The sequence below is a fragment of the Dermacentor variabilis genome, chromosome 2 (genome assembly GCF_050947875.1).
Source record: "Dermacentor variabilis isolate Ectoservices chromosome 2, ASM5094787v1, whole genome shotgun sequence".
Taxonomy (NCBI): Eukaryota; Metazoa; Arthropoda; class Arachnida; order Ixodida; family Ixodidae; genus Dermacentor; species Dermacentor variabilis.
Genome location: NC_134569.1, coordinates 7,339,339 through 7,363,231, shown reverse-complemented (window position 1 = coordinate 7,363,231; position 23,893 = coordinate 7,339,339). Strand labels below are relative to the sequence as shown.

General features: G+C 49.5%; 1 protein-coding gene across 1 annotated transcript; it reads right to left on the bottom strand.

The window, feature by feature from the left end:
- Nucleotides 1-511: 511 nt before the first annotated feature.
- On the bottom strand, nt 512-17,340 carry LOC142571326 (single-pass membrane and coiled-coil domain-containing protein 4 homolog). The gene is made up of 2 exons (XM_075679590.1): nt 17,184-17,340; nt 512-966 (listed from the first exon to the last, which is right to left on the bottom strand). Exon 2 carries the CDS (start codon nt 885-887, stop codon nt 705-707), a length of 183 nt encoding a protein of 60 aa, XP_075535705.1. The 5' UTR covers nt 888-966; nt 17,184-17,340; the 3' UTR covers nt 512-704.
- Between the last annotated feature and the right edge of the window lie 6,553 nt (nt 17,341-23,893).

Below are 23,893 nucleotides of genomic sequence, written 5' to 3'. Positions count from 1 at the left end.
TGCAAGGACCAGGTATACTGCAAGGCCGAGGCACCGTCGTGGTTGAGCTCTCCTCGACCGCTGCGGCCAAACGTTGGTCATGTTTGTCATCAGAAGTGTGTTGTTTTATTTATGGCCCGCCTCGTTCATTTGCAGGCTAACGGCACAAGTCTATAGTGTCACACGTAATTAGTTAAACATTAGGTTTTCCAAAGCGTCTCGCTAATTCTTTTCTCGACAACAACACAGGACCTCGAGAAACTTTCCATCTTATCAAAGTTTCTCGTTGGTTTTATTTTGCAGATACGACTAAATATCTCTCTAACTCATACTCTTGGCGGTACGAGACATCACAACGGCAAACCGACCGACTCGGACCCGGCAGCGAGGCGACCCGAAATCCCTCACGTCGCCTGTTTTCGGCGCGCGAGCGAGCTGAACGACCGCTGTCATCGAGGAGTGTGACTGCGACGCCATCTCAAGCCTCGCTGCCTGGTCGACTGCAGTGTGCGCGCACGAGCAGCACGGCGAGAACGGGTCGCAGCGTTTATTTCAAAAGCAGGAGGCGCTGCCGTAGGGCGGTGTCGTTTCTGGGTCCGCATGCACAGTCGTGGTCGTTGATTTAGCGCGCTGCGGTGCACAGCTGGACGCATGTCCACCGCGGTCTTCCAGCGTCCACGTGTGCAGCGCCGTCGAACCTCGAGGTGGCAAGGCGCTCATTGGGCTCAGAAGTCGGTGGTGCGAGGCCTCGTCTTCAAGTAGATGATGAGCACCACGAGCATGGCGAAGGTGGCGATCACCGGAACAACGACGGAGAACATTTTCTCCTGGATCTCACTCATGTCCTTGCGACGCTCCTGCTTGGCGCGCTGCGACAGCCGGGGCTTGTTCTTGTTGCGGCTCGCCATAATCTCGAATCCTGTCTCGTGCTACCGATGCGGCTGCGTGCGCTCAGCTGCACTAAGCCCGCGATGTGCTTAAGCACGGCTGAAAGGAACAACAAAATTTTCTGTTTTATTCGAGGCCAACTAAACTTTTTCTATTCTTCCTTCCCTCTGCTGTAATTACCCCAACAATTTACTTTCACTGTCACCCAATTCTTAACGTACAGTGGGTATGGGTCATTAGGGAAGATCAAATGCATGAATTTAGTTTATTTAATGTAATACTTTCGTGACACTTTGAACTTGTCATTAATGTATGTTCTCTTTTTTATGCGTTAAATAAAGGTCTTCGACATCGAAACCCTAGAAAATATATGGCATGCACCTGAGCACCCTAAATAATTCGATAGTCTTTTTACAAAGCAGTTTCGGTTTCGCTTTACAGAAGGTGCATGCGTCGCGACGTAGACGGCGCTCCGTTCGGTTTTGCCGAGAGCTGTGCTGCCACGCCTATGGCCGCACCGACCCGGAGCGAGTGCCAAAAAACGGTCTGATGAAGTTTACGTGCTCTGAAAGCGGCCGGCTCGCGGACAACTTTCTGTGGCAATGAAGGGAAAGCTACGAAGGCAAAGCGCGCACAAGTGAGAGCGCTTCTGATAAGAGTCCCATGTTTTCATTCACGTTAGTTTAAGTAGGGGAAGAGAAAACATAAACATCTTATTAGCAACAGGTAAATAAGATAAAAACACCACTTAGTGTAAAAGTTTACTTGTTTTGCGGCTGTTCCCTTCCGCGAAACCTTCGCACGTGGAAGCTGCGTCGATTCAGCGTCTGTTTCGAGCAACCAAAAGCACTGTCATACGCTGGCGGACTACTTAGCGCCTGTGCAGAAGCTCCGCCCCTGTAGCTTTCCGTTCATTGCCACAGAAAGTTGTCCGCGAGTTTAGCGAGAATTTTGATACTGCCACCGCTTTGGAGATATCCCTTCCAAACTTGTGAAGAAATGCACTGGCGTTGCTCTGACGCAGGACTAAGTGGAACACTGTTAATTGCTAGGAAAAGTGCAAAAGGAAAAATACGGCAGAAGAACACAGGTCGAGTGCTTACCATGGACTGTACATGTTTTATTAGAAACTGACGTATACAGGGTTTCCCACGTAATTTGTGCCAATATTTAAAAAAATAAAAGCCGCAGTTTCGCCCGAAAGGCGAAGCATCGATTGCGATAGCAAATTAGTGGACAGCTATATGAAGTAAGCAAAGTAAAGAAACCACGGACGACAATGACTCTTCACAAAAAAAAAAGAGGTCGTAGTGATGCCGTATTTGCATGGGTTGTCTCATAATCTTAAGAGGGTGGCCACTAGGAATGGCGCCACACTAGTGTTTTCGGCGCCGAGCAAACTGGTTAGGTTGTGCAAAAGCATCACAGGAGAGAAGAAAGATGCGACTAGTGGCTGTGGAAATAAGTACACCACTGTTTTTCACAAAGACTGTGCATCTTCGGTTGTGTATCGCATACCTCTCTCATGCGGACTGTCCTGTATCGGCCAGACAGGTCGTTGCATTAATGACCGCATGCGTGAGCATCGCTATTTGCTACCTACAGGTACAGCAGGGAACTTGCCATTGCATTCAAAAAGCACGAATGCCGACCAGTTTTTGAGAGTGTATCGATAGTGGGGAGAGAGCGCAGTAAACTGGAAAGAGAAATTAGCGAAGCGTTCCGCATGAAAAAGTTGGGCGCGCATACATGTGTGAGTGAACCTTCGGTTCATATCAGTGATAAGGAACTTCAATTTCTAAATTTATCGTGCTAATTCACGTGTTGTTGCCTTTGTCGGGAAGGGGTGTGACTTCGCTTTTGTGTACGTGTATAACTTTTGTTGATAATTGACTACAAACCTTGTTATTGTTCTTGGGTGTATACGCATGCGTGGCGGAGATTTGTGGAATGTTTTCACAAGAAACTTCAGCTGTAAGTCCAGCGTTGTCCTGTCCGTTTCAACTTGTGCTCGCGTCCGTACTTGCTGGAAACCATTATACGTTCACCACGCACCAACTGGCCCAGCAAACTACTCTAGTAAGGAAAGTAGTTTTATCGGCCGCATGAACTTGTAAACAGTCATACTAACCAAATTAACAAACACGATGTCACGCGCTGTTGTGCCATACTACGAGCACCACGTGGCGACCACGAGGCGACCACCGAGGCGACGAGAGTTCCCTTTCTCCGCGACGAATCAAGAATTCGACACGGGAGGCGACTTCAAGGAGCGCCCAGCCATCTCCGCGGCGCCCTGCCATCTCCGAGACGAATCAAGAATTCGACTCGGGCGAGGTCATCACCCTGCCCCGCCTGGTTTCTGTCGGCGAGAACTCGCCCAAACCGGTTCCTGCCGACGAGGGGTCGCCGAAGGGATTTAAGGGAGAACCGGCCCATTGTGAGGACAGAGTCACTTGCAGCCGCCCAGTCAGTCTGATGCGCTCCTACTGCTACCTGTACGCTATCATCCACTATCTGTAAATATCGTATAATTTTTTTCGTTTCTTCTTCGTCTGCGGAATGAGTCCGTCTTTCGTCTTCCACCCCGAAGTCACAACAGCGCGCACAAGCAAACATTAACACATCTCACCCGGTGACCGCATGAACTCGCTGTCGGAACGGTGGCGTGAGGAAACGCAGGAGCAGCAGCGAGCGAAGTGGCATTCGTGTTGTCTATCGCATCAACACAAAGTGAGCGCCGATAATACACAGCACGCACAAAGCTACCAGCCGCCCCCAACCACGCAGATCGCTCTCGAGATACGGCCGCGCGCAGCCGCCATACGCGCAGGTGGAGCAGAACGCCGCCCCTTCCCCCGGCAGCTCACAACGATGGGTGCCTCTCCCCGCTTTCGTTTCTTTCGCGCGGCCGAGATTGAGCCGCGATCGTGAACTCCGCTCGCACGCTTTCATTCGCACGTCCAACGCCCTTGGACTTTATACGGAACCTCACGGCGATGGCAGAAATGCTCTTGGGGTGTCCATGTAATTGCTATCGCAATGTCCGAGTACCACGTGGTTGGACAGAACCAAATTTCATTTGCCGTCGCTTGGAGCAAGTTGGACTATATTTTTTCTCAATCGGAAAATTGTAGGTCACCATCAAAAATTTCCGATCACTCCTTCTGCTATGCTGTACGTGCCTGTACTTGAATGCGCGGGAGGAAATGGGTGCCTGTGCTCCCTAAAAGCTACGTGGCACAAATCACGTGGGACGTCCCCTGTATAAAAAGCCCAATACACGCGTATGCCAAACGACTAGGTTGTCAGCATGCGGACGAAGAAAAGATCACGAGACCAAAAATATCTGCCACTGCAATAAGCAGGCTTCAGGAAATCAATTTCATAATAGTGCAACGTCACAGAAGGTTGGCCCACGCAGGTGTTCTTGTTGTATTCTGTGTAAAACACCTCGACGATTTCACGTGCTAGTTGATCTGCGTGATTAAGGAGAATCCTGGTTTCGTCTAACCTTGGAAAGCAGCCGCAGTATCGACAAACAAGACCGATACAAATTGGAAGTTGGTGTTCATTTAAATAAATTTGTGCGTTGCCTCAGGCGCTTATTGACGCATTGACCCGTATACACTGTATATTCGGCGCCACATGTCATAGAAATGTCGTACACAACAGTTTTCCGGCAGGTAGTAAACAGCGCGACGGGGCTAATTGTGCGCAAATTATATGTGCTGTCTTTATACACTTTTTGTTGTGCAGTTGCACACACTCTAACTTGTTGCGTGCACCAAACACAACGTCAACCCCTTGTTTCCTTGCTATCTTTTTTTCAGTCTTTGCGAAGAACAATACACAGAAGACAGGTTATACTTTTCTGCGTCTACCCTTGCTCTGCGGTATTCCTAGACGTATGCTTACTTTTACGGAGCATTATGAGGTATACTCTTCCCAAAAGTTACAGGTTCTCTTACCATCTCTCTTAAGAGGTGAATGGCGAAAGCTCACTCTTCCTCCTCTTATCATTCGCCTTTTCTCTTTGCCTTCTCTCTTCTTTCGTTTCCTCTTTATTAGTCAATATTCTATTTTCTATTTTCTTTCTTTCGTTCACTTTTCTTTTTCACATCCCTCTCACCAATGCTGTCAAAATCTGCGGCATCCGCGTAGGCGTAAAATATTTATCTAAGAAAATGGACATTTGAAAGCCTAAGTTTATTTAGTTAGACTAATTGTGCGATAAACTACGGCAGAATATGCAACTCGCTTGAACAAACAGGGAAGCAAAATAATGGAAACCAGTAGCGATTTGCACTATCCCTTAACACACAAATTATTGTTGAATATTCCAGAATTTACTTGATGCCACTTCATGTCAATACTCGAAGAACTTTCTTAAAATTTATTTCATTTCTTTTTCTTCAAGTGATCAGCCACAAGGGCAGTGCCAAGCGGCATATCATTGACTCCTGCAGAAAGTCTGAAGTGCTTCTCTTGCGGTACACATCTCGCCCGTCTCTGTGCTTTTCCGGACTTCTCACTGCACTTGTGGGGTCTATCGCCCCCTCTATCACGGAGATGGATGTACAACACCCCGAGGACCCTCCCGTTCACCCGCGGACATCGGTTCGAGGAAGCGAGGAAATACGTCGAGTAATAGCGAGGACACAGAGCTGTGCTCTGCATCAGGTGGCGAGTCCTCGGAAGACAGCTTTCGGCTTGTCCAGTACCGCAAGGCCAAACGAAGAATTCTCAACGCATCTTCGGCATCCAGCTCGAACACAGTGAAAACAGCGCCTCGACGATGGCCTCACTCCATCTGCGCGTCCTCAACAGGCAAGCACTCTCCGTGTGTCTAGAAAACGCCGCGCCGAACGAGATCGAGGACGTCCCGGCAATCGACGTGGTGAGCCCGAGCGCGCGGAGCGTTCAACGCAGCCGGGAAACGTCTGCTACATCGTGCCATCGAATGGGGCCACAGTAACAGGAGTCATCTATGACATTGACAATGAAATACCAAACGCAGACCTCCCAGTTCTCATAAAACCAGCAAGTGAAAAGAACGTCATTGTGCATGTTGGTCGCCTCGGCAGCACACGTTGTGTGAGGATAACGTTCAAAGGCGACTGTCTTCCATCCTACGTGAAGGTTGGCCACTTTCGCCACCAGGTTCGACCATTTATTCCAAGACCAATGCAATGCTTCAATTGTCAGAAGATTGGCCATGTGAAGGGTGTTTGCAGAAATTCCGCCTTGTGCCCTCGATGCGCCGTACCTCACTCAGAAGACAACTGCAGCGCAACCACGTTGAAGTGTCCGAACTGTCAGGGTGATCACTGCGCCTTTTCCAAAGAATGTCCCCAGATCAAGAAAGAGATCCCCATTCTTAAACAAATAGTGAGAGACAGCTCTACCCACAAAGAGGCCGCTGTGAAAGTTCGGCCAAGACGGAGACGGGAGAAAACTGCCAGATCTCTCTTTACAAAGGAATGGCTGCCACTTTCGCGTACACGACCGGCAGAAGAGCCGCAGAAGAAGCCGCCCCCAGTACAGCAAGGTGCTGTATCCGAGGAGTGGCGGAAAACAGATGGGCAAGTGATAGCTCTTATTAGGACTTTAATGAATGCCATTCGCGTGTTGCTAAACCTTATGCACGCACCGCCTGCCAGAAGTGCGCTACAAGTAATGGACGCTCTGAGTCCGGTGCTGGCAACCCTTCAGTAGCTCATGGCTCCCCAGCCACTGTCTTTTAGGGATGAGGTCTGACAAGCAGCTATTCTTCAGTGGAATGCCCGCGGACTCAGAGCGCGCATTTCGGATTTCCGTCACTTCGTGTATGCCAATATGTTTCCCATTATCACCATTTGCGAGCCGAACTTATCGAACACGATCCAACTTTCTGGCTATGAATCGTTTATGTCGTCAACTGTTGGTGAAAACAGTAAGGTTTTGGTGTTTATTCTTCGAGAACTCACCTACATTCATAAGCCTGTACCACCTAATGAGGACAATCAATATATATGCCTAAACGTAAGTAAAAAGAATTTGACCTTTACTTTTGTGGGCGCCTACCTATCTCCGCCAAGTCGATTTGATCACAAGAGAATACGAGACATCCTTTCCTCAACTCCCAATCCCTGGGTCATTATTGCAGATTTCAACGCCCGGCATACACTCTAGGGAAATCCGAAGATCAACGCGAGAGGCAGGGCTCTGGTATATTTCGCCTCCAGTAATGAACTTTGGCTGCTGAATGATGGAAGTCGTACCTTTCTACGTGGCTCTACATAGAGCAGCTGTCTTGACTTGGCATTCGTCTCACGAAGCCTTGTCAGACGTGCAGGGTGGTTTGCGGACATAGAGACGCATGGAAGCGACCATATCCCCACGTAGGTCAAGATCAGGGATTGCCCCCTTCCAAAATACGGGATACGATCCAAAGAGTGGACTGGGCTAAATTTCAGTGTCTCATGGAAGAACACTGCGACGCCAATCCAGCTTACGACTTGGAAGAGGCAATCAACGCGGTGCAAGACACTATGCAGACTTTCACACGCTCTTCGAAACTGACAGGATTTGATGTGGAACTAGAACGACTTAGAGCAATCCGACGACGTGCTGAACGAAGATACCGACGTACGAAGACAATGGACGATTTACGGACCGCCAGACGCACGCAAAAGAAGATCCAGCGCCGGTTAGACAAGCTCGAATCGCAACGTGTGACTGCCTTCTGTGAGTCGCTAGATCCATGCAAGCCTTTATCGCAACTATGGAAAACGGTGCGCGGTCTCCGGACACTCCCTGTACAGCGATTCCCATTCAAGGCTCTTGCCATCTCTCAAAAGAGATCGGAGATTGACGTGGCAGAGGATTTCTGCGCCAGATTATCCGGCCAACTCACAGCTACCAACATTCCATCGCCTTCGAGTAGTTGTCCGCCACCACGTGATCACCGCATGGATCTACCATTCTCTATTCACGAACTTAAGGCAGCATTAGCTTTGTGTAGCCGCACATCAGCGCCAGGACCTGGCGGAATTTCCTACCGAGCTCTGTGTCACCCGGGGGAACGAGCGAGAGGTGTTCTCCTTAAGTCGTACAATGAATCTTGGAGAGATGGTACGCTACCAGCAAGCTGGAAGACAAGTCGCCTTGTTCCACTGCTGAAGCCTGGCAAGTCGCCATTGGAACTCTCATCATATCGCCCGATCGCTTTGGCAAGCGGTGAGGGCAAAGTAATGGAGAGGATGGTCCTAGGACGCTTGGAGTGGTACTTGGAGTACCACAACACCTACCCGGATGCCATGGCGGGCAACATGAAAAATGCCGTAAGCGCCTCTGCGCTTCTTTATTCCTCGACGTCAAAGGGGCGTATGACAACATTACGCATGAAGCCATCCTCTCTGCTGTCGCAGAGGTAGGCGTGGGTGGTCGGATGTTTCAATGGATACGGAGCTCTCTCCATGCGATCCTTTTTTTGTAAGCACCGAGGAAGGCCATAATTCTGTACATTAATAGCTACCGCGGCGTCCCCCAGGGCGGTGTACTTAGCCCTGTGTTATTTAATCTAACCCTAATTGCTCTCCTTGAGCATGTGCCAACCACAGTCAGGCTATCAATGTACGCGGATGACATCTGCATATGGACGTCTGCAGTAACACGCCTACAGTTGCGAGCGAGAATTCAGAGAGTCGCCACCCAAACTGCTATCTACCTCCGTAGTCGAGCCTGGAAATTTACACCGAGAAATGCGCACTAGTGCTATTTACGCGCAAACCCATGACAAACTACAGCGTAATAATAAATGGCCAAATAATGCGACGGGTTCGATTGTACAAGTTTCTAGGTGTCGTAATCGACAGGGACTGTTAATGGAGCCCTCACGTATCATACGTTAAAAAACGGTTGAGAGGCATTTGCCACCTGTTCAAAGACTGCGCAATGTCGACAAGTGCCATGTTACAACTGTACAGGGTGCTTTTTCTAGGCTTTCTGCGATATAGCTTGCCAACAATAACCAACACAGGTAAAACGAATCTATGTACAATACAACGTCTTCAGGCTCAAGCGCTCCGGACCTGTCTAGGCCTGCCTCAGAGTGCTTCAACAGTGGCTACGATAGCAATCGCTAGAGACCACTTTGTCAAGATCGACATTGAAATTGAAGTGCTCAGGACCCATATAAGACATCTATAGCCAGGACTCCTCGTCACCACTTAGCCTGTCTACCAGGGGACAGACCACGCACATCTTTCAGGCAAACGATAACCGCATAAGATGAATCATTGCCAGCTTGTTTCACTCCGGCTGCGAGACCTTCGATTCCTCCATGGTGCCTCGCTCAGCCAAAAATCAACCTCACAATACCTGGCATCGCGAAAAAGGCTGATCTATCATCACTAGCCCTTAAACAGCTCACGCTACTATTTTTGTACGAGAACTACCGTGACTCTACGCATATTTACCCTAATGCATCTGTCCTGCCAATCAGCTGCGCTGCGGCAATCGTCATGCCAGCGAAAGTTACAACAATCAAATTTAAGACGACTCACGCGACAACATCGACGGCAGCAGAGCTCGCAGCGCTCTTTACTGCCCTTCATTACATTGGAGATGAACCGCCACACAAGTAGACGGTATTCTGCGATTCGAAGGTGGCACTGAAGTCTCTACTGTCACCTTTACGACCCGGACCGCACGAACAACTAATATTTCATATTAGAGAGACGTTACACCATATAAGTGATGCAGGCCATGAAATAACCTTCCAGTGGCTTCCAAGTCACTGTGGGATTATCGGCAATGAACGGGCCGATCAAGCTGCCCGCTCAGCCCATACTGAGGAGTACCATGCCCAGTGGCGTAGCAACAGGGGGGGCCGGGTGGCCGTGGGCCCCGGGTGCAAGGGGCCAGGGGGAGGGGGGGTGTCATATGCCTGAAGAGACCTCTTTTTCCGCCGACTTGACTGGGCGCAAATGGCAAAGAATGCTCCGGTATCCAGTAGCCCGAGCTCATGTACGCGATGCGTTGCGCCGCAGAACTGTCGGCTGCAGCTCTATCAACACCCCATGAAATAATTGCAAGAATGTGCGGGCTATGAAACTTAATTCCCAAAATGGTCGCTAAACTATTCGCCTTAGCGGAATGTTTCATGTGGGGTGTGTCGTGCGTTCATGCTGGGAGCAGGAGTCGCTAAACATACAGTAAGGCATTGAGGCTCTTGGGTCCCTCTTCCGTTCAGAACGCGCAGCGAACTAAGACAGCAGCAAGAGGGCGTTCAACGAGCGCGCCCGGCGCTCTCGTTTACGGCGAAGCGTTCGTTGAGAGCGACGTTGCATAAGTGTGGCCGTCAAAAGTCGCGAATGGGATTCTCTGGATAGTCTTCAAACTCGGTGCGGCCGAAGAGTTTGGCGGCGTATGACTCGACAGGCTGTACATGGTCGCGGGCGCCGCGACGTTCAGCTCGCTTTTACTTCCCCTCTCCCGCTCGCTCCGAGAAGCCGCTGCGAAACCTGCCGTTATGTTTCACGCTTTCCTTCTTACCCTCGAAAGTTTTAGAAAACTGTTGTTATTGTGTGACTTCATGTCAAGTACAGTGTCTGTGTCAGCTGCACAGAATTAAAAAAAAAACGTGAATTTTGTAAGGATATTTCCGGATATTCTATGAAGTTATCGTGTCTGTGATTACTAGGAACTCGGTAGCGTGAAAAATATGGCAGGTAAGTAATAACCATATCCTATATCCTTAATATTCCCCTAATTAGTACTTATAGAGGAAATACTTCAATTCCAGAATTGAGGATTCAAAGTCATATTATTAACTCAACAAAAACTTCTTAAACAAAATCGTTTTGGGTGCTACAACCTACAGTACTTTGGCACTGCGGGCGGCGCCTAGTATGGCAGTAGCGAAAGAAATATGAAATAGTGGACCATTGAGGGTGATCCCTCTACCCTCTCCATTGCGAGTGCAGACCAACAGGTTTCCCTGGCACGGGCTTCATCGAGGTCCCTTTTTTTTTTTTTTTTATGGTGACGCCAAGAATCGACGCGAAGCGTGCTCTATTCTGTTCCCAATCTTTTGGTGGTACCGCAGCTAGGATAATCACGTTTGTCCGTATAGCAGTAAATAAAAACAAGGCTTTATTGATCACAATAAAGAGAAGTCGTAATTGTCATAACATTGGCGCCCGCGCAGCAAGGAGGCAGGTGGCGTTTTCCGTTTTCCTAATATGGTGGGGAGATCAGCGTCACTGAGACACAATTTAATTTTCGTTTTCGTTCAGGGCTGCCCACAGGCAAAATACTGCGCGCCATAGAACCTACGACGATTTTCGTGAAGTTGTTGTTGGGCAAGATATGAATGGCGGTCTTCAATTTTGCAAATGCAATGTTGCCGCTAAAATTGGTAATTAAAACTTTATAATTTTTTTTTACTTGTGACGTGAGCCGTATTTGCCACGATGCCGCATTTGTATTGGTTACCAAGCCTTACAGTCTGACAGAAGATGTGCACATGCGCTTATCACAAGTTATCAGTGCAGCACACTGTTATTTGGCGCAGAAAAAAACAGCGTGTATTAGCCTCGAGCTCCACTATGGTATAGCTCCACCACTGGAAAAGCTGGCGCCACCATCGGCGTGACGTGCTATTAGGGATCACGTGGACATAGCGGCCGCGTCGGCAGCTTCGGGAGCGCCGAAGCGAGCTGAAAGGAAAGTTTAAGTTCCCTCGTACGCTGCGGTCCTCATTTATTGGCGGGATTTTCCCGCTTCGAGTGTCTCCTTTACAACGATTGAAAGCACTACAATAGGTAGTGGCTGCCTCTGAAGGTGCGCAACATGGTAGGCTACTGCTCAGTGCCGCAGTGCCGGACGTACGCAACGGAGCCCGGTGTCAGCTTTATTCACACGTAGCCGCAGGACAAGAAGCTGCGTGAAGCTTGGCTCGCGAAACAAAACCGGCAAACAGTCATCGGCTACAACTCGGGTATGCAGCAAGCACAGACGCGAGGAAGATTTCTGCTGCGGCCCCGGGTCTGCAATGTTCGAAAAACGCGCACTGAGACGCTCGCCTGAGTCCGCTGCCCGACTAATGTCATGACGGTTTGGTCTATGAACTTGTCGATGCTATATATACTGGCAAGTTCACTGGAGTGGATAGGGAGCGGTAAGAAGCACAAAAAAAAAGAACGCATGGCATATGGTCATGTTTGTGTTATGAATTAATGGACAGGATTACAAAAAAAAGCAGCGGGAAATCGCACGCTGAGAACACGGATAAACATATAGTGCGACGCAACTCGAGAAATAATATTGAAAAGTCCAAGAATTTAGAAAAAAAATTGAATCGTCGCGACGTCCGGCACATCAGTCCCCGTAGGCGTCGAAGTCTCTACAATGAAATTATTTTTGAACAGCTCTCATAGCGCCCACGCAACATTGGTTGCTTGTATACTGTCAAATGCTCATATTCTACAGCCTAAAGCTCACTACACGGTCCGAAAACGCGCACGCGGCGAAAGCGAAACAGTGCGCGGACAAGCATGCAGACGCGCAGTCGGTCGCTGCGAAGTTGTGCGATCGCTGCATTGTGGCTTCATTCTATTACGCTCCATTTAGATATACAAACACTATAAGACCATATTTCACATAGTTTGGTCTCGGCGTTTGCCTACCTTTCGCGCAAGAAGCCGGTTCGGGAGATTAAATCGCGGCGACCGCGCACAGTGGCGTTTAATGTACGTATTCGGTCAAGAGATGGCGTCTGTAAACGATTCTGTGCTTTCAGTTTGCCCAAGATTATTATTTAGACAGTAAAAAACTTCTCTCGTTTCGAAAGTACTTACAGAAATTTCCGGGAGAGCTCCCGCGTGGTGTTTTCAGTGAGCGCTGACAGCAAAACCTATGAGGAGCGCGCCGCGTGATCCCTTATACTACGCCAGCGAGGCGCTTCCGATAGATGGCGACTCCGTAACTCCTCGCCGCCAATACCTGCTGCATTCGCGACCTCTGGGAAAGAAAGCGAAGGAGAGGGGGACCCGGGGGACGTGCGCGGTGTCCAAGGCGGCTGTACTGGTGCTGAAACCCGGAAATTGTCGACATCCTCGCCTTCCTCGACTACACCCGGGGGCGGGGGGGAGGGGGTGACTGAAGACCTGTGGGTCCCGGGTGCCAGACGACCTAGCTACGCCACTGACCATGCCCCAATTCCACTTTCTAAAACTGACGCAGCACAGAAGCTCCGTCTGCTTGCTCGGCAGTGCAATGCGTCGCAGTGGAATGAGCCTCATTTAATAAATTCGCGACTGTACTCCTTTGATCCCACATTAAGTCTTCGAGCGCCATCACAGCTTCGCCGTGGAGACGCCACGCTTTTATATCGACTGTGGTAGGGCGTTGCCTTTACCAAAGCCTATGCATTCCGCATAGGGATGATCGACACCGCAACCTGTGACCACTGCGGCCATGAAGAATCGATTGACCATGCTTTGTGCACGTGCCCGCAGTACAGTCCGCAAAGGGAATGCTTTCGCCACGAACTTGACCAGCTGGACGACCAACCGCTATCGGAAAAAAAATTACACCATCGAAAGGACCTACCGTCACAGAAGAAGGCCGTGCAAGCACTATTGCGCTTTTTGCGATCTACCACCCTTTGTGAACGTCTTTAACTAGGTCTATTCGATTCAGCCAAGTTTCTCTGCACCTTCTGCACCTACTCACGGTGCACTGCAAGTAGGCCTTTTGATTCCCCGAGGTGCAGCGTTGCACCCTGCACTCGAGTGCTCGATTGAACGGGTTGCAAGGCAAGGTGCCACCACGGTGCAGTGCACTCTTGAACCTTGCAGCGAATGGATGCAGCCCGGCACACCATAACTGGCACCCCCTGACCCTTTCGTTTGTGGTTCCGTGCACCTATTTGTGAATCGAACAAACCTAATGGAACGCCTTTTGTGTGTGTGTTCCTCCGTGTGTGCGTGTTTTTTTTTTTTAGCGCTTTCCTCTCTGTCCTCTTTCTAATCCCTATCTCCCATCCCCAGTGTAGGGTAGAAAACCGGAGACTGATATCTGGTTAACCTCCCTGCCTTTTCTATTCATCTCTCTCTCTACACATTTTTGTACGGCAACAAAATATTGTAAACGACTCTGCCTTTAGCCACGTCTCCTGCTCTGGAAAATTGTAACAAGCTGTACTAAAGCTACTGTCAATTATTCGTCTTGTGGCTGCAATACGAATTATGCTTTGTGCAACTGAAAACATTCTAGCGTATTTTTTTATTTTTTAGCGAGTCTCCCACTATTCAAATCTCTTCAACGCCATTGCAATGCAAATATCTTTCTAACTCTTGGTCATTTTGATCCGACTGTGCGATGTGTTGTCACTCTTGAAATTCGTCCTTCGCTGTCACTCCGAACCATCTTAATGCGCTTCAACTTAGTTACTGGGGGGCCGCTGCAAACTCAAAGCGCTACCTCCATTCGAATTTCAGGTCGTCTGTCTCTCGCCTGAGCACGGTCACCTCTAGGAATCCGAGGTCTGAGTAATTTGGGAACAATGTTGACCAGAGTTTTTTAATTGGCAAATCAGTTCTAGGCGGAATCCCGCAAGACGGAGGAAGGTCCTTGGCAGGGGTAATTGTTATCCTCCCGATTGTAGCACGGAGCTAGATAGGAAACCAATACGGGTTGCTATGAAAGCAAGCTTTGCAGTTGAGGAAAAATTTTTTCTGCTCCGGTATATGAAGCCGAGACGAAGGCGTTTCCGGACTTCTCGCTCTGCCATCTGAGCTAACCAGGAGGCTAGCACTGAGAGAGAGAGAATTAAGGGATAACTCGAAGCACTGGGAGACTGAATATTGCAAATCAGTTCTGCAAAATCTCGTGAAGTGGAAAAAGGTTCATGAAAGGAAAAATTTCCGTCCACTCGAATCTAAAACGAAGCTAGAAAAGAGACCCACACGGGTTTCTCTGAAAGAAAGCTTCGCAGTTGAGGGAAAATTAATCCTTGTCTGGAATTCGATGCTATTAGCATGCCCAGCCCTAATGCGGGCTTCACTGAGGCCGCGGACCGACGTGAGCCCGGTGCTCCTGTGCCCGAACGCGGCCCGGGCTCGAGTTAGCGAGTGCTCACCCGGCCCGAGCCCGTGCAGTGCTCTGTGATACATTACTCGCAGCGCAAAACTGGAAGAACCGCTCAGCGCCGTTCAATTGGACATTAATGCTTTCGCATTCACAACTCATAAGGGCTCAGGCGTCCTCAAATTTTTTTATTATTTTTATTTCATCCGTCACAACATGAGTTTCGCAAAGTACTCTCTTGCGAGACCCAGATGACTGTCTTCGTTCACAAGCTACATGTAAGTTTCGGCCGTAACTCCCAGTCTGTGCTAATTAGCAATCTGTGTTATAACCATCAGGTGCCCCGCAGGGATCGGCGCTCTGCTCTCTTCTTTTTCTCGCATATATTAACGACTGATCGTTTATTCATCGATCAGTATATTTGCTGATAATGGCATAATTCTTCGAACTATTGATAACACATCTCACCAAAGAGCTCTTCAAACTGACCTGATCTATACACAAGAATTGTGCGACGAGTGGTTGATGGCTTGCGTCATTTCGTCGCAGTGTTAACCTCCTCTTTTTTTCTTACACAATTCACAAGATGCAACTGGATTCCGTAGAGTCATTTAGGTACCTCGATGTCATCCTATCAGGCTACCTTAGTTGGAACTCGTACATTACTAACACTGTTGCCTGAGCAAACAAAACACTGGGATTCTAGAAACGTCATCTACGCACAGCTCCAAAAAACGTGAAGTTACTTCTCAGACCGAAACTAGAATATCCTTCACCCATCTGGAACTCGCATAAACAACGTTGAAGAAATTACGTCGAACAACTTCAAAACCGCGCAATTCGGTTCGTTCATTCCTCCTATTCCGGCGACAACAGTGTGTCATCTGTGAAATCCGAAAGCAATTTATCATTTCTTAATGGCATCGTGTTGCCAGCCTCTCTCTTTTTCATCAGTTATACAGCGAAGCTGTTAGTGCAAGTAGAAACGCTCGAAAGCATTATATGTTTGTTTCACTGTTCGCACTGGACCAGTTGTCCATCAATGGTTTCGCAAGAGCTAACAGAACTAGTGTTTCAATAAAAGAGCAACATTTAACCTCACCTCTTAATAACACAGAGGCCCCTGAACCCTGTATATCTACAGTTCCATGTCAACGAAAATTGGCACAAATTGCTGACATAAATTTCTGGCTGTGGAGAGTACATTTGTGGAAAAAGCCTTCTTCCCGTTATAATTTAATTAATTAATTAGTAATTTGTTTGCTAAACTATCGATCGCTGAAACATTACTCCAGCATATCAATAACACAGCTATGCGCTTTGCATTAAATTTCCAGCGCTTTAATCAGCAATTTGAGGCATCAAAATCGGCGAAACATACATTGAGCATTAGAGGGTTAAGGAAATAAAACAGAACTATACTGAACGGTGGATACTAGAGTCTGACGGGTCTTCCGAGACACCGAGGCGAGCTCACGTTTTCTTCTGTCTCACGGACACTGTTGTAGTACGTGTAGGCAGTTGTCCTTTATTGCTGTCGTTCGCAGAAAAGTTCCTCGGCGAATCAAGCTGGTGAAAGCATCGGTCAAAGTCGCAGCTGCCTTTTGACGCAGGGTCGACGTGTAATGAGGAACTTGGTGAAGGCGCGATTATGCCGGAATGCATGCAACGTGCACATGAGAACAGCGCATCTATTCACGAGGCTGCAGGTGTTCAAAGCTCTCGATTGCTGTGTCAACCACCAACACAGATCCACCGGACGCTGCGTGTTCAACAGACGCTCCAGGACACGGGGATATTCCGTGTAACACGATGCCGATAAAAATGCTCTATCAGAACTCGCGACGGCCGAGACAACTGCGTCAAAATGCGCCAGACGCTTTTGCGCTTTTGTTCCCACCGCGAAAAGCAGTCACTGGAGTCCTCGACTATCAGTTCAGAGGCTGCTAGGCCATCGTAACTGTCATGTCAAAATTCTGCACCAGAGCATGACGAGCATATACGAGCGGCTTGAGCCCAGCCACTGCTTCGCAGTAAAGCCACGTAGAACACTCATCGCTAACTTCCCTCGTGCTGTGGACGTTTCGCAGTTTCATCCTAGGCGCTAGTGCTACCGCGTATCATTCGTTATCGGCAGCTATAGAGCAACTGCGATTCTTGACTAAGGAAGGGCACACCTAGCCAAGTCACTGGGTGATCGTCATAAGGATGGCTGCAAGCAATATGCGTGTACTTACACGGGGGCTGCCGCCGCCGGGATAGCTGCGCGCTGGTTCGCAGCTGCTGCACTGCACCGCCGCGGCTCGAACATCGTTACCGGATTTCGTCAGCCGGTACACGCGTTCGCGCTGCGCGGACTGACGGGAAAGTAAACGTCAGCTGCTCGGCGCATGTGGGGCGACGCCGCAGCAGCTGCGCCGGCCTCGCGCGCTCAGCTGCTCGCTCGCTGCGCCCTGTCAAAATGCGCGCGACCTTTCGCCACGGAAGGAGCAGCTTAGCGCGAGAGTGTGCCAGCCATTATTTATCGCCTTCCGGGCGAACCATACACCTGCTCTACCGAGCTAGATGCAGATTTGGGGCGCGATCGGAGATATTTTGTTCGATACGCGTTCTGTTCGGTTTCTGCAACGTCACAATGTGGCAGTATGCAAAATTTGTGACAACGGGGCGGAGAGAGCAGCGAATCAGGAAGCGGTGACCTCCCCGGAAGTTTACTTCCGTCGTTTGTCGTCTGCCTGCAGACAGTATGGTACAAAACGAAATGTTGCTCGTCTTCCAAATGAATGAAATCTTTATCTAAAAAAATGTATTTTTCTTCTCAAGCCTAAACACGTTTTCAAATAGTAGTACGTGTGACTACTGCAATTTATAACTATTAGTTTCTTTGTGTCGTCCCTAGGTGGTGTCGCGCGCAGCGAGAAGAAAAAAGAAACAGAAACGACGGAAAGAGTGGCGCACTTTTCAAGAGGCAGCGACAACATTCCAGTGGCTCGCTGGCACCGATGATGGGGTCGATTTCGCTGTACAACCGACGAATTATTTGTTTCAAGAAACAAAAACGACGCCGGAATTGATTTTCTGCCATTTCTTCAAACGTGTTTCGCACCGCCACCCGCTCTCCTCCTTCCTCTAGAAACGCCAGCGCTACAACCTAAGTACCAAACGGAAGCGTCATTTTCTCGAATTAAACTATGGATTGGATCCAAACGTGCCATGCCGCAGCCGCCGGTTGAATCCAATCCAGTCCACCAGACGCGCCATGCGAAGCCGTATGATCGCTCCAAACTTCCCAGCTCCCGTCGGGTTCGGCGCCTAGCAGACGAAATGCTCGGTGGGAGGATGACAGGAGCGTGTCGTCATTTTGACGTCACCAAAAACGTGGCCGCGTCCCGCGGCTGGCGACGACGGCGCGGAGTAGGCCAATCGCGCGCGCCGGTAACCGAACGAACGCGCCGAACAACCATCTCCGATCGCACCCCTGGGGCCGAATCTTATAACGGTTCGGTTGGGGGAACCGTTCGTTTGGCCTCACCTGATTGCCCGAAATTTCGGTTACGTCACTGGTCGTCAGAGGCAGCGGGGCGGTATCGCATTTTATGAATACGTCACGCACCTGTCAATCATCTTCAAAGCGGACCGGTCGTAGGAACCGGCGAAGGGGCAGTCCGCTTTGGGTTCCGTTGCTGTGGCTTGACTGTTGGCTTGCGACCCTGGCCGCGCGACCCCAGAGACACGCGGGCGTCGCGCGCGCGTGCGTTGGTTGCTTCGGAGGCTATTGCTTGCCTTCGTCGTCTGCTTGGCGTTGCTCTTTCGGTGTCGACCACGGCTGGAAGGGCGATACGCATTCGAAGAAGTGACGGAAAATGAGTTGCACTGCCCTTGCCGTCTTTCTAAGTAGACATTTTGCAGGCTGCGCCATCATATGGAGGAGACTCGGGTGCAAGCGTACCAGTGGTCATTCCACGCAGAGGAAGGAAAATTGCGCGCTGCGGTTCATCGCCACCAGCCTGCAGCTCCCAGAGGTCGGTCGGACGCGAAGCATTCATCGGAATGGCCTAGATCTCTGCTGCCGACACTGTCCACGAAGTTGCTCTCGCAATTGCTGTGTTGGCCGGTGGAAGGGCTGGGTCAGCTTTTCCGTGACCTCCGCTTCAAGCCAATGCCAAAGAGATATTTGCATGGCGAGATCGAATTCCCAGTGCTATCGCCAGCGTGAATAGCTCGCAATATGCACCCAAAATTACCGCGCGACTGGCCACTCGCGCATTTTGCGTGCTTCTTTCACACTTGGAAAAACACTATTACGTAGCACGTATTGAGGAACAGAAAGTTGTATCGGGAGTTTTTCATGTCGCTCTACAATTTTCTCATTGACACTTTCACTTAATTATATTATTTCAGAAGTTGATAAACTAATTAAAAGTAATAATCCGATGAGGCGGAATTAAAAAAATAGTTTAAGTATCTCCAAGCGACGGCAAACAACATTACCTTTGTTCTCTCCAGCTACGTGGCATCTGCGTATTTTTAAACTAGCTAAAATTAGCTGGGACACCCTGTATAGCACGCTACGGTCACTGCATGCACACAGTGGTGCTCCATGCATATCGCGATGCACCCGTACTCTCTTAATTCGCGTGCACAAGCTTTGGCATGCGAACCCTTGCACATTAAAGGTAACTACAAAGACCACAAGGCATCGAATTTAGGCCGTGCTATGAACATTAACATGCCGATTTCAACATATAGAAAAGCGCAGACGAGCCCTAGAAACAAAGAAACGCGGCCTTATGGGCTTCCGCAACGCTACAAAGGATAAGCTCTAATAGCGCAAATAATCCGTGCGACTTGCGTGTGGAGGTCCGTACGAGATGACAATCCACAGGCTGGAAACATCCATTTCTTGCGAACAAGAAGCGCAGCGCCGTACAAACCTTGCGAAGCTGCGCCGATCAAGCAGTCGGTTCCTTCCCGGTGAACGCTGCCTGGTCCGATTGCCGCAGACGGTTGAGGCGACAGTCTTCGCTCCAGGCGCGCAAGAAGTCGGCGCCGGCAGGCGTCGGCTTTTCAGGCGCCGACTATAGGCGGCGACGGCAACATATATACGATTGGACAGCAGCGTCGCACCAGCTTGAAGCCGACGTCCCTGGCCAGCCAAAACTTTCGCGCTCGGCACTATGCAGCCCTGCGCATCCGTGCCAGCATCCGTGGCCGAGCCAGCGCCGACGGGCTCGGCAGCATATGTCTGCCTTTTTACGGTCCAAGCTCTTCATGCCGACGTGATCGGCTCCCTGCGATCCGCCGAGCACCGCCCGATGGTCGGCCCTCGGCCAATTTTGCTTGGGTAGCGCATTTGCTCTATAAATGGATGATCATACAGCAGCTGTTTGTGTGTATGTATGACCGTTTTTAGGAAAACCTTTTGTGCGCAAAACAAACAGGGACAAAGAAAAGGAGCAACACCAGGACGAGCGCTATATGACCACTGAACTAGTCCCAAATAATTTCTTTAATTCATAATGTAGTTGCGACATGTTTAGGATAACTCGTGTTAGTGTGTGCAACTACTAAATATGGCCTAGAGAAAGGCTCTGGTAACACAAAGTGGCTGGCACATCTTAACTGTTCAGCAAATTTTGCATTGATGTGCTTGTGACCATGGAAGTGAGCCCGCAGCAAGCCTCGCGACAACTTCCGCGGTGGCCCCACTGCTAATTCTTAAGTTTTCTTGCCACCCAAAGCGCATTTGTTCCCGCAGGGGCGTCTGCGTAAGCAGGCGTTTGGTGAGTTGCGCCACCACGTACCCGAGCACATTGGGGTCGCCCCCTCCCCGCGTCTAACCGTGCGCAGCTTAGCCGTGTCTGGGGAAAAGGGGATCCTGGGCGTTGAGCCGATTCTGAGCGTTTGTACCTACAAGGCCCTTCGGTGGGAGCAACACACCCCTTTGGCCTCGGCTTCACTTATCTCCGGACTGACCCATCGAAAATCGGTAGTTGCCTTTTCCTATCCTCCTCTTCAATCTTCGTCTTTCTCTCTAAGTTTCAATCTTTCCTGTCTTCTACGCACTTAGTTTTACTTCCGATTTTCCAGGCAGCAGATTTTCCAGGCAGCAAGGGTTAACCTGGTGTAGTTTATCCAACCATGGGTCTATTATATTAGGTTATAGCGGCTATGTACAGCAGGCGTCTGCGTTTCCTTCTGGTCTTGTACTAGTATCCGCTTGTTGGGCTCGGTGGTCGGTGGATGGCAAGGCCGCCGAAATTAAATAAATATTGACGCTAAGTAAGCTGCCCACTACGAGTCCCGATCGGCAGTAGTCAGCTGCCCACTATAGGCACCGATCGCCAGAGAGAAGACGACGAATAGCGCAGTTGTGCCCCGGGGTATTTTTGGGTGTACGCCATCATTAAAAGAAAGCTGTTCTGTTTCGGCGAGTCCGTCTTAGTTATCTTCGCTCTTACCCCGTCTGCCTGATCGCCCTCTTAACAAAAGGGGATGCACTAAAGACAAGTTGTAATTTTTTGGTCGACCAAAACAAACGTTCCCACGATTTCACGTAATTCATTGTGAAAATCCTGAAAAGACAATGATTTCACATTTCACGGTTGCGAAACGACTCACTGAATCAATTGACCCAGGCTACAAAGTCACAAAGATGGCTAGCAGCAACCTCCTGCTTGAGGTCTGAGATAAACAACAGCGTGACAAGCTCCCAAATCTGGTCTCTTTCGGTAATGTGAACATCACAGTGACTCCACATCCATCAATGAACACCAGCAAAGCAGTAATTTCCGACTATGACCTGTTGTATCTCAGCGAGGATGAGCTCCTAGAAGGTTGGAAGAACAGAACGTCACCATAGTAAAGAGAATTATAATCAAACGGGAAAACAAAGAAATTCCAACTAAACATCTGATCATTACCTTTGCGTCCAGTGTGCTGCCAGAAACATTAGAAACTGGATACACCAAACTCTTGAGTCCGATCAGACAACCCGAACCCTCAAAGATGTTTCAAGTGCCAGAGGCATGGCCATGGCTCACAAAGCTGCCGGGGCCGACAAACCTGCGCAAAGTGCGGTGTACACGATCACTCTTCAGATGGCGCACTCCGCTGTGCAATCTGTGACGGTGGACACGCAGCTTTCTCTAGTGCTTGCCCTACATGGCAGAAAGAAGAAGAAATAATCACCCTCAAATTAAGAGAGAATATTTCCTTTCAGGTAGCGCGAAAGCACATTTCCTTCCTTCATACCACAGGGTATGCTGTTTAAGGGGACAACGCCGCAGCAGACTCTGGCATCAGCCCAAACCACAGAGAGTGTGGCCGCAGCACTGCCACCCCATGCCACAGCAGCCGGCTCTGCTGCGCCATCTCTGAAGGAGGGTCCATCGACCTTTGGGTTGGTGGCCTCCAAAGCCCTGCGTTTCGAGGAGAGGCCTATACCCCGAAAACGAACAGCTCGAGTGAGCGGAAATCCAGCGGCTCTCGGGATGCAACGGACCTAGCCAAACGGCGCACCGCGATTCTCGCGACCGCTCCAATAGCAAAGCGCGCATCACGGCGCCCGGCAAGGGTCCTGTGACATAACCTTTCCTTTCCGCAGCACACAGTATCAAACTCTGTCAAAATGGATACAAAAATTATGCAACGGTATGTGAGAGGTCTCTTCCACAATCTTGACGACAGTACAGAACTCTTACACAATCTTAATCCAAAAGTACTTTGGGTTCAAGAAATGCATTTAAAAGCTACACAGACAAATCTTCTCCGGTCATACACTATTTTTCGTAAAGGTCGTTACGAGGCTAAGACTTGATCCGGCGATGTAGCGATAATTGTCAATAAGACTGTTGCTTGCCAACAATTGCCCCTTCGGACGTCCCTCGAGGCAGTTGTTGTGCGAGCAATTTAAATATAAGTGGGCATGGAAGTACAAGGACAATGCATACCATGCCAACATCCTTCCGTTTTTTAATGCAGATGCTGACTGTTGGATCCATTTGGGATCTATCATCCGGCTTCGTCAGTGCGCAGCTGTGCCAGCCACAATGCGCAATCCAGGGCGCTGAAAACTGCCACCGCCTACCGACGGTGAACTCGCTTCCCCGTCAAGCGCCAGCGCCGCTTTCGATTGCGGTACATCAGCCGGAACTCGACGCCTTGCTGTCCGCCGCATCGAAAGCCACATCAGCAACGCGCTTTTTAAGCGACCGCTTTCCCGTGGATTTATTCGGTGGGCATCGAAGTACAAGGACAATGCAGATAATGCCAAAACCCTTCCGTTTTTTTATGCAGGTGGGTCGGCCCCTTTCACTTTACTGTAGAAAGTCAAACGACCTTTGCTTACTTGTACTTCCATGCGCAAATGTTTTGTTCGCTTTATTCTGCGAGTGCGTTCACGTTGCTAAGCTGTTATTTATGTCTGGTGATACTGAGATAAGCCACCTAAGGAAGATCCGTCTGGTGAACAATACAGCCAGCTTGTTGCTCTCATGAAATCGCTGCACGAAAAAATGGATAAAAACACGATGAACCCATGAGTGCCCTTAATGAGCTGAAAAAGGCTCAGCAATCACTTGAGCTGCGTATTTCCGACATAGACGGCAGGCTTCTCACAGTTGAAACTAGGTTATCATCGGCCGCAACCCCAGTCAGACAAAGCTCAGCAGCCGAAGTAGTCGCTGTTAACCAACGACTTGATGATTTTGAAGACCGTTCCCGCATGTTTAACCTTATATTTCACGGCATTACTGACACCGGCGCGGGAACATGGGCTCAGTCTGAAGATTGTTTCCCTTCTGAATCCCACTGTGAACCTAAACCTAAATTGCAGTGACGACCGCCTGTATTGTGCGCACCGACTCGGTAAATACGTCCCTGGGAAATGCCGACCTATTAATGTTAAATTTATTTCCCGGAAACTTCGGGATAGTATCCTAGCGGC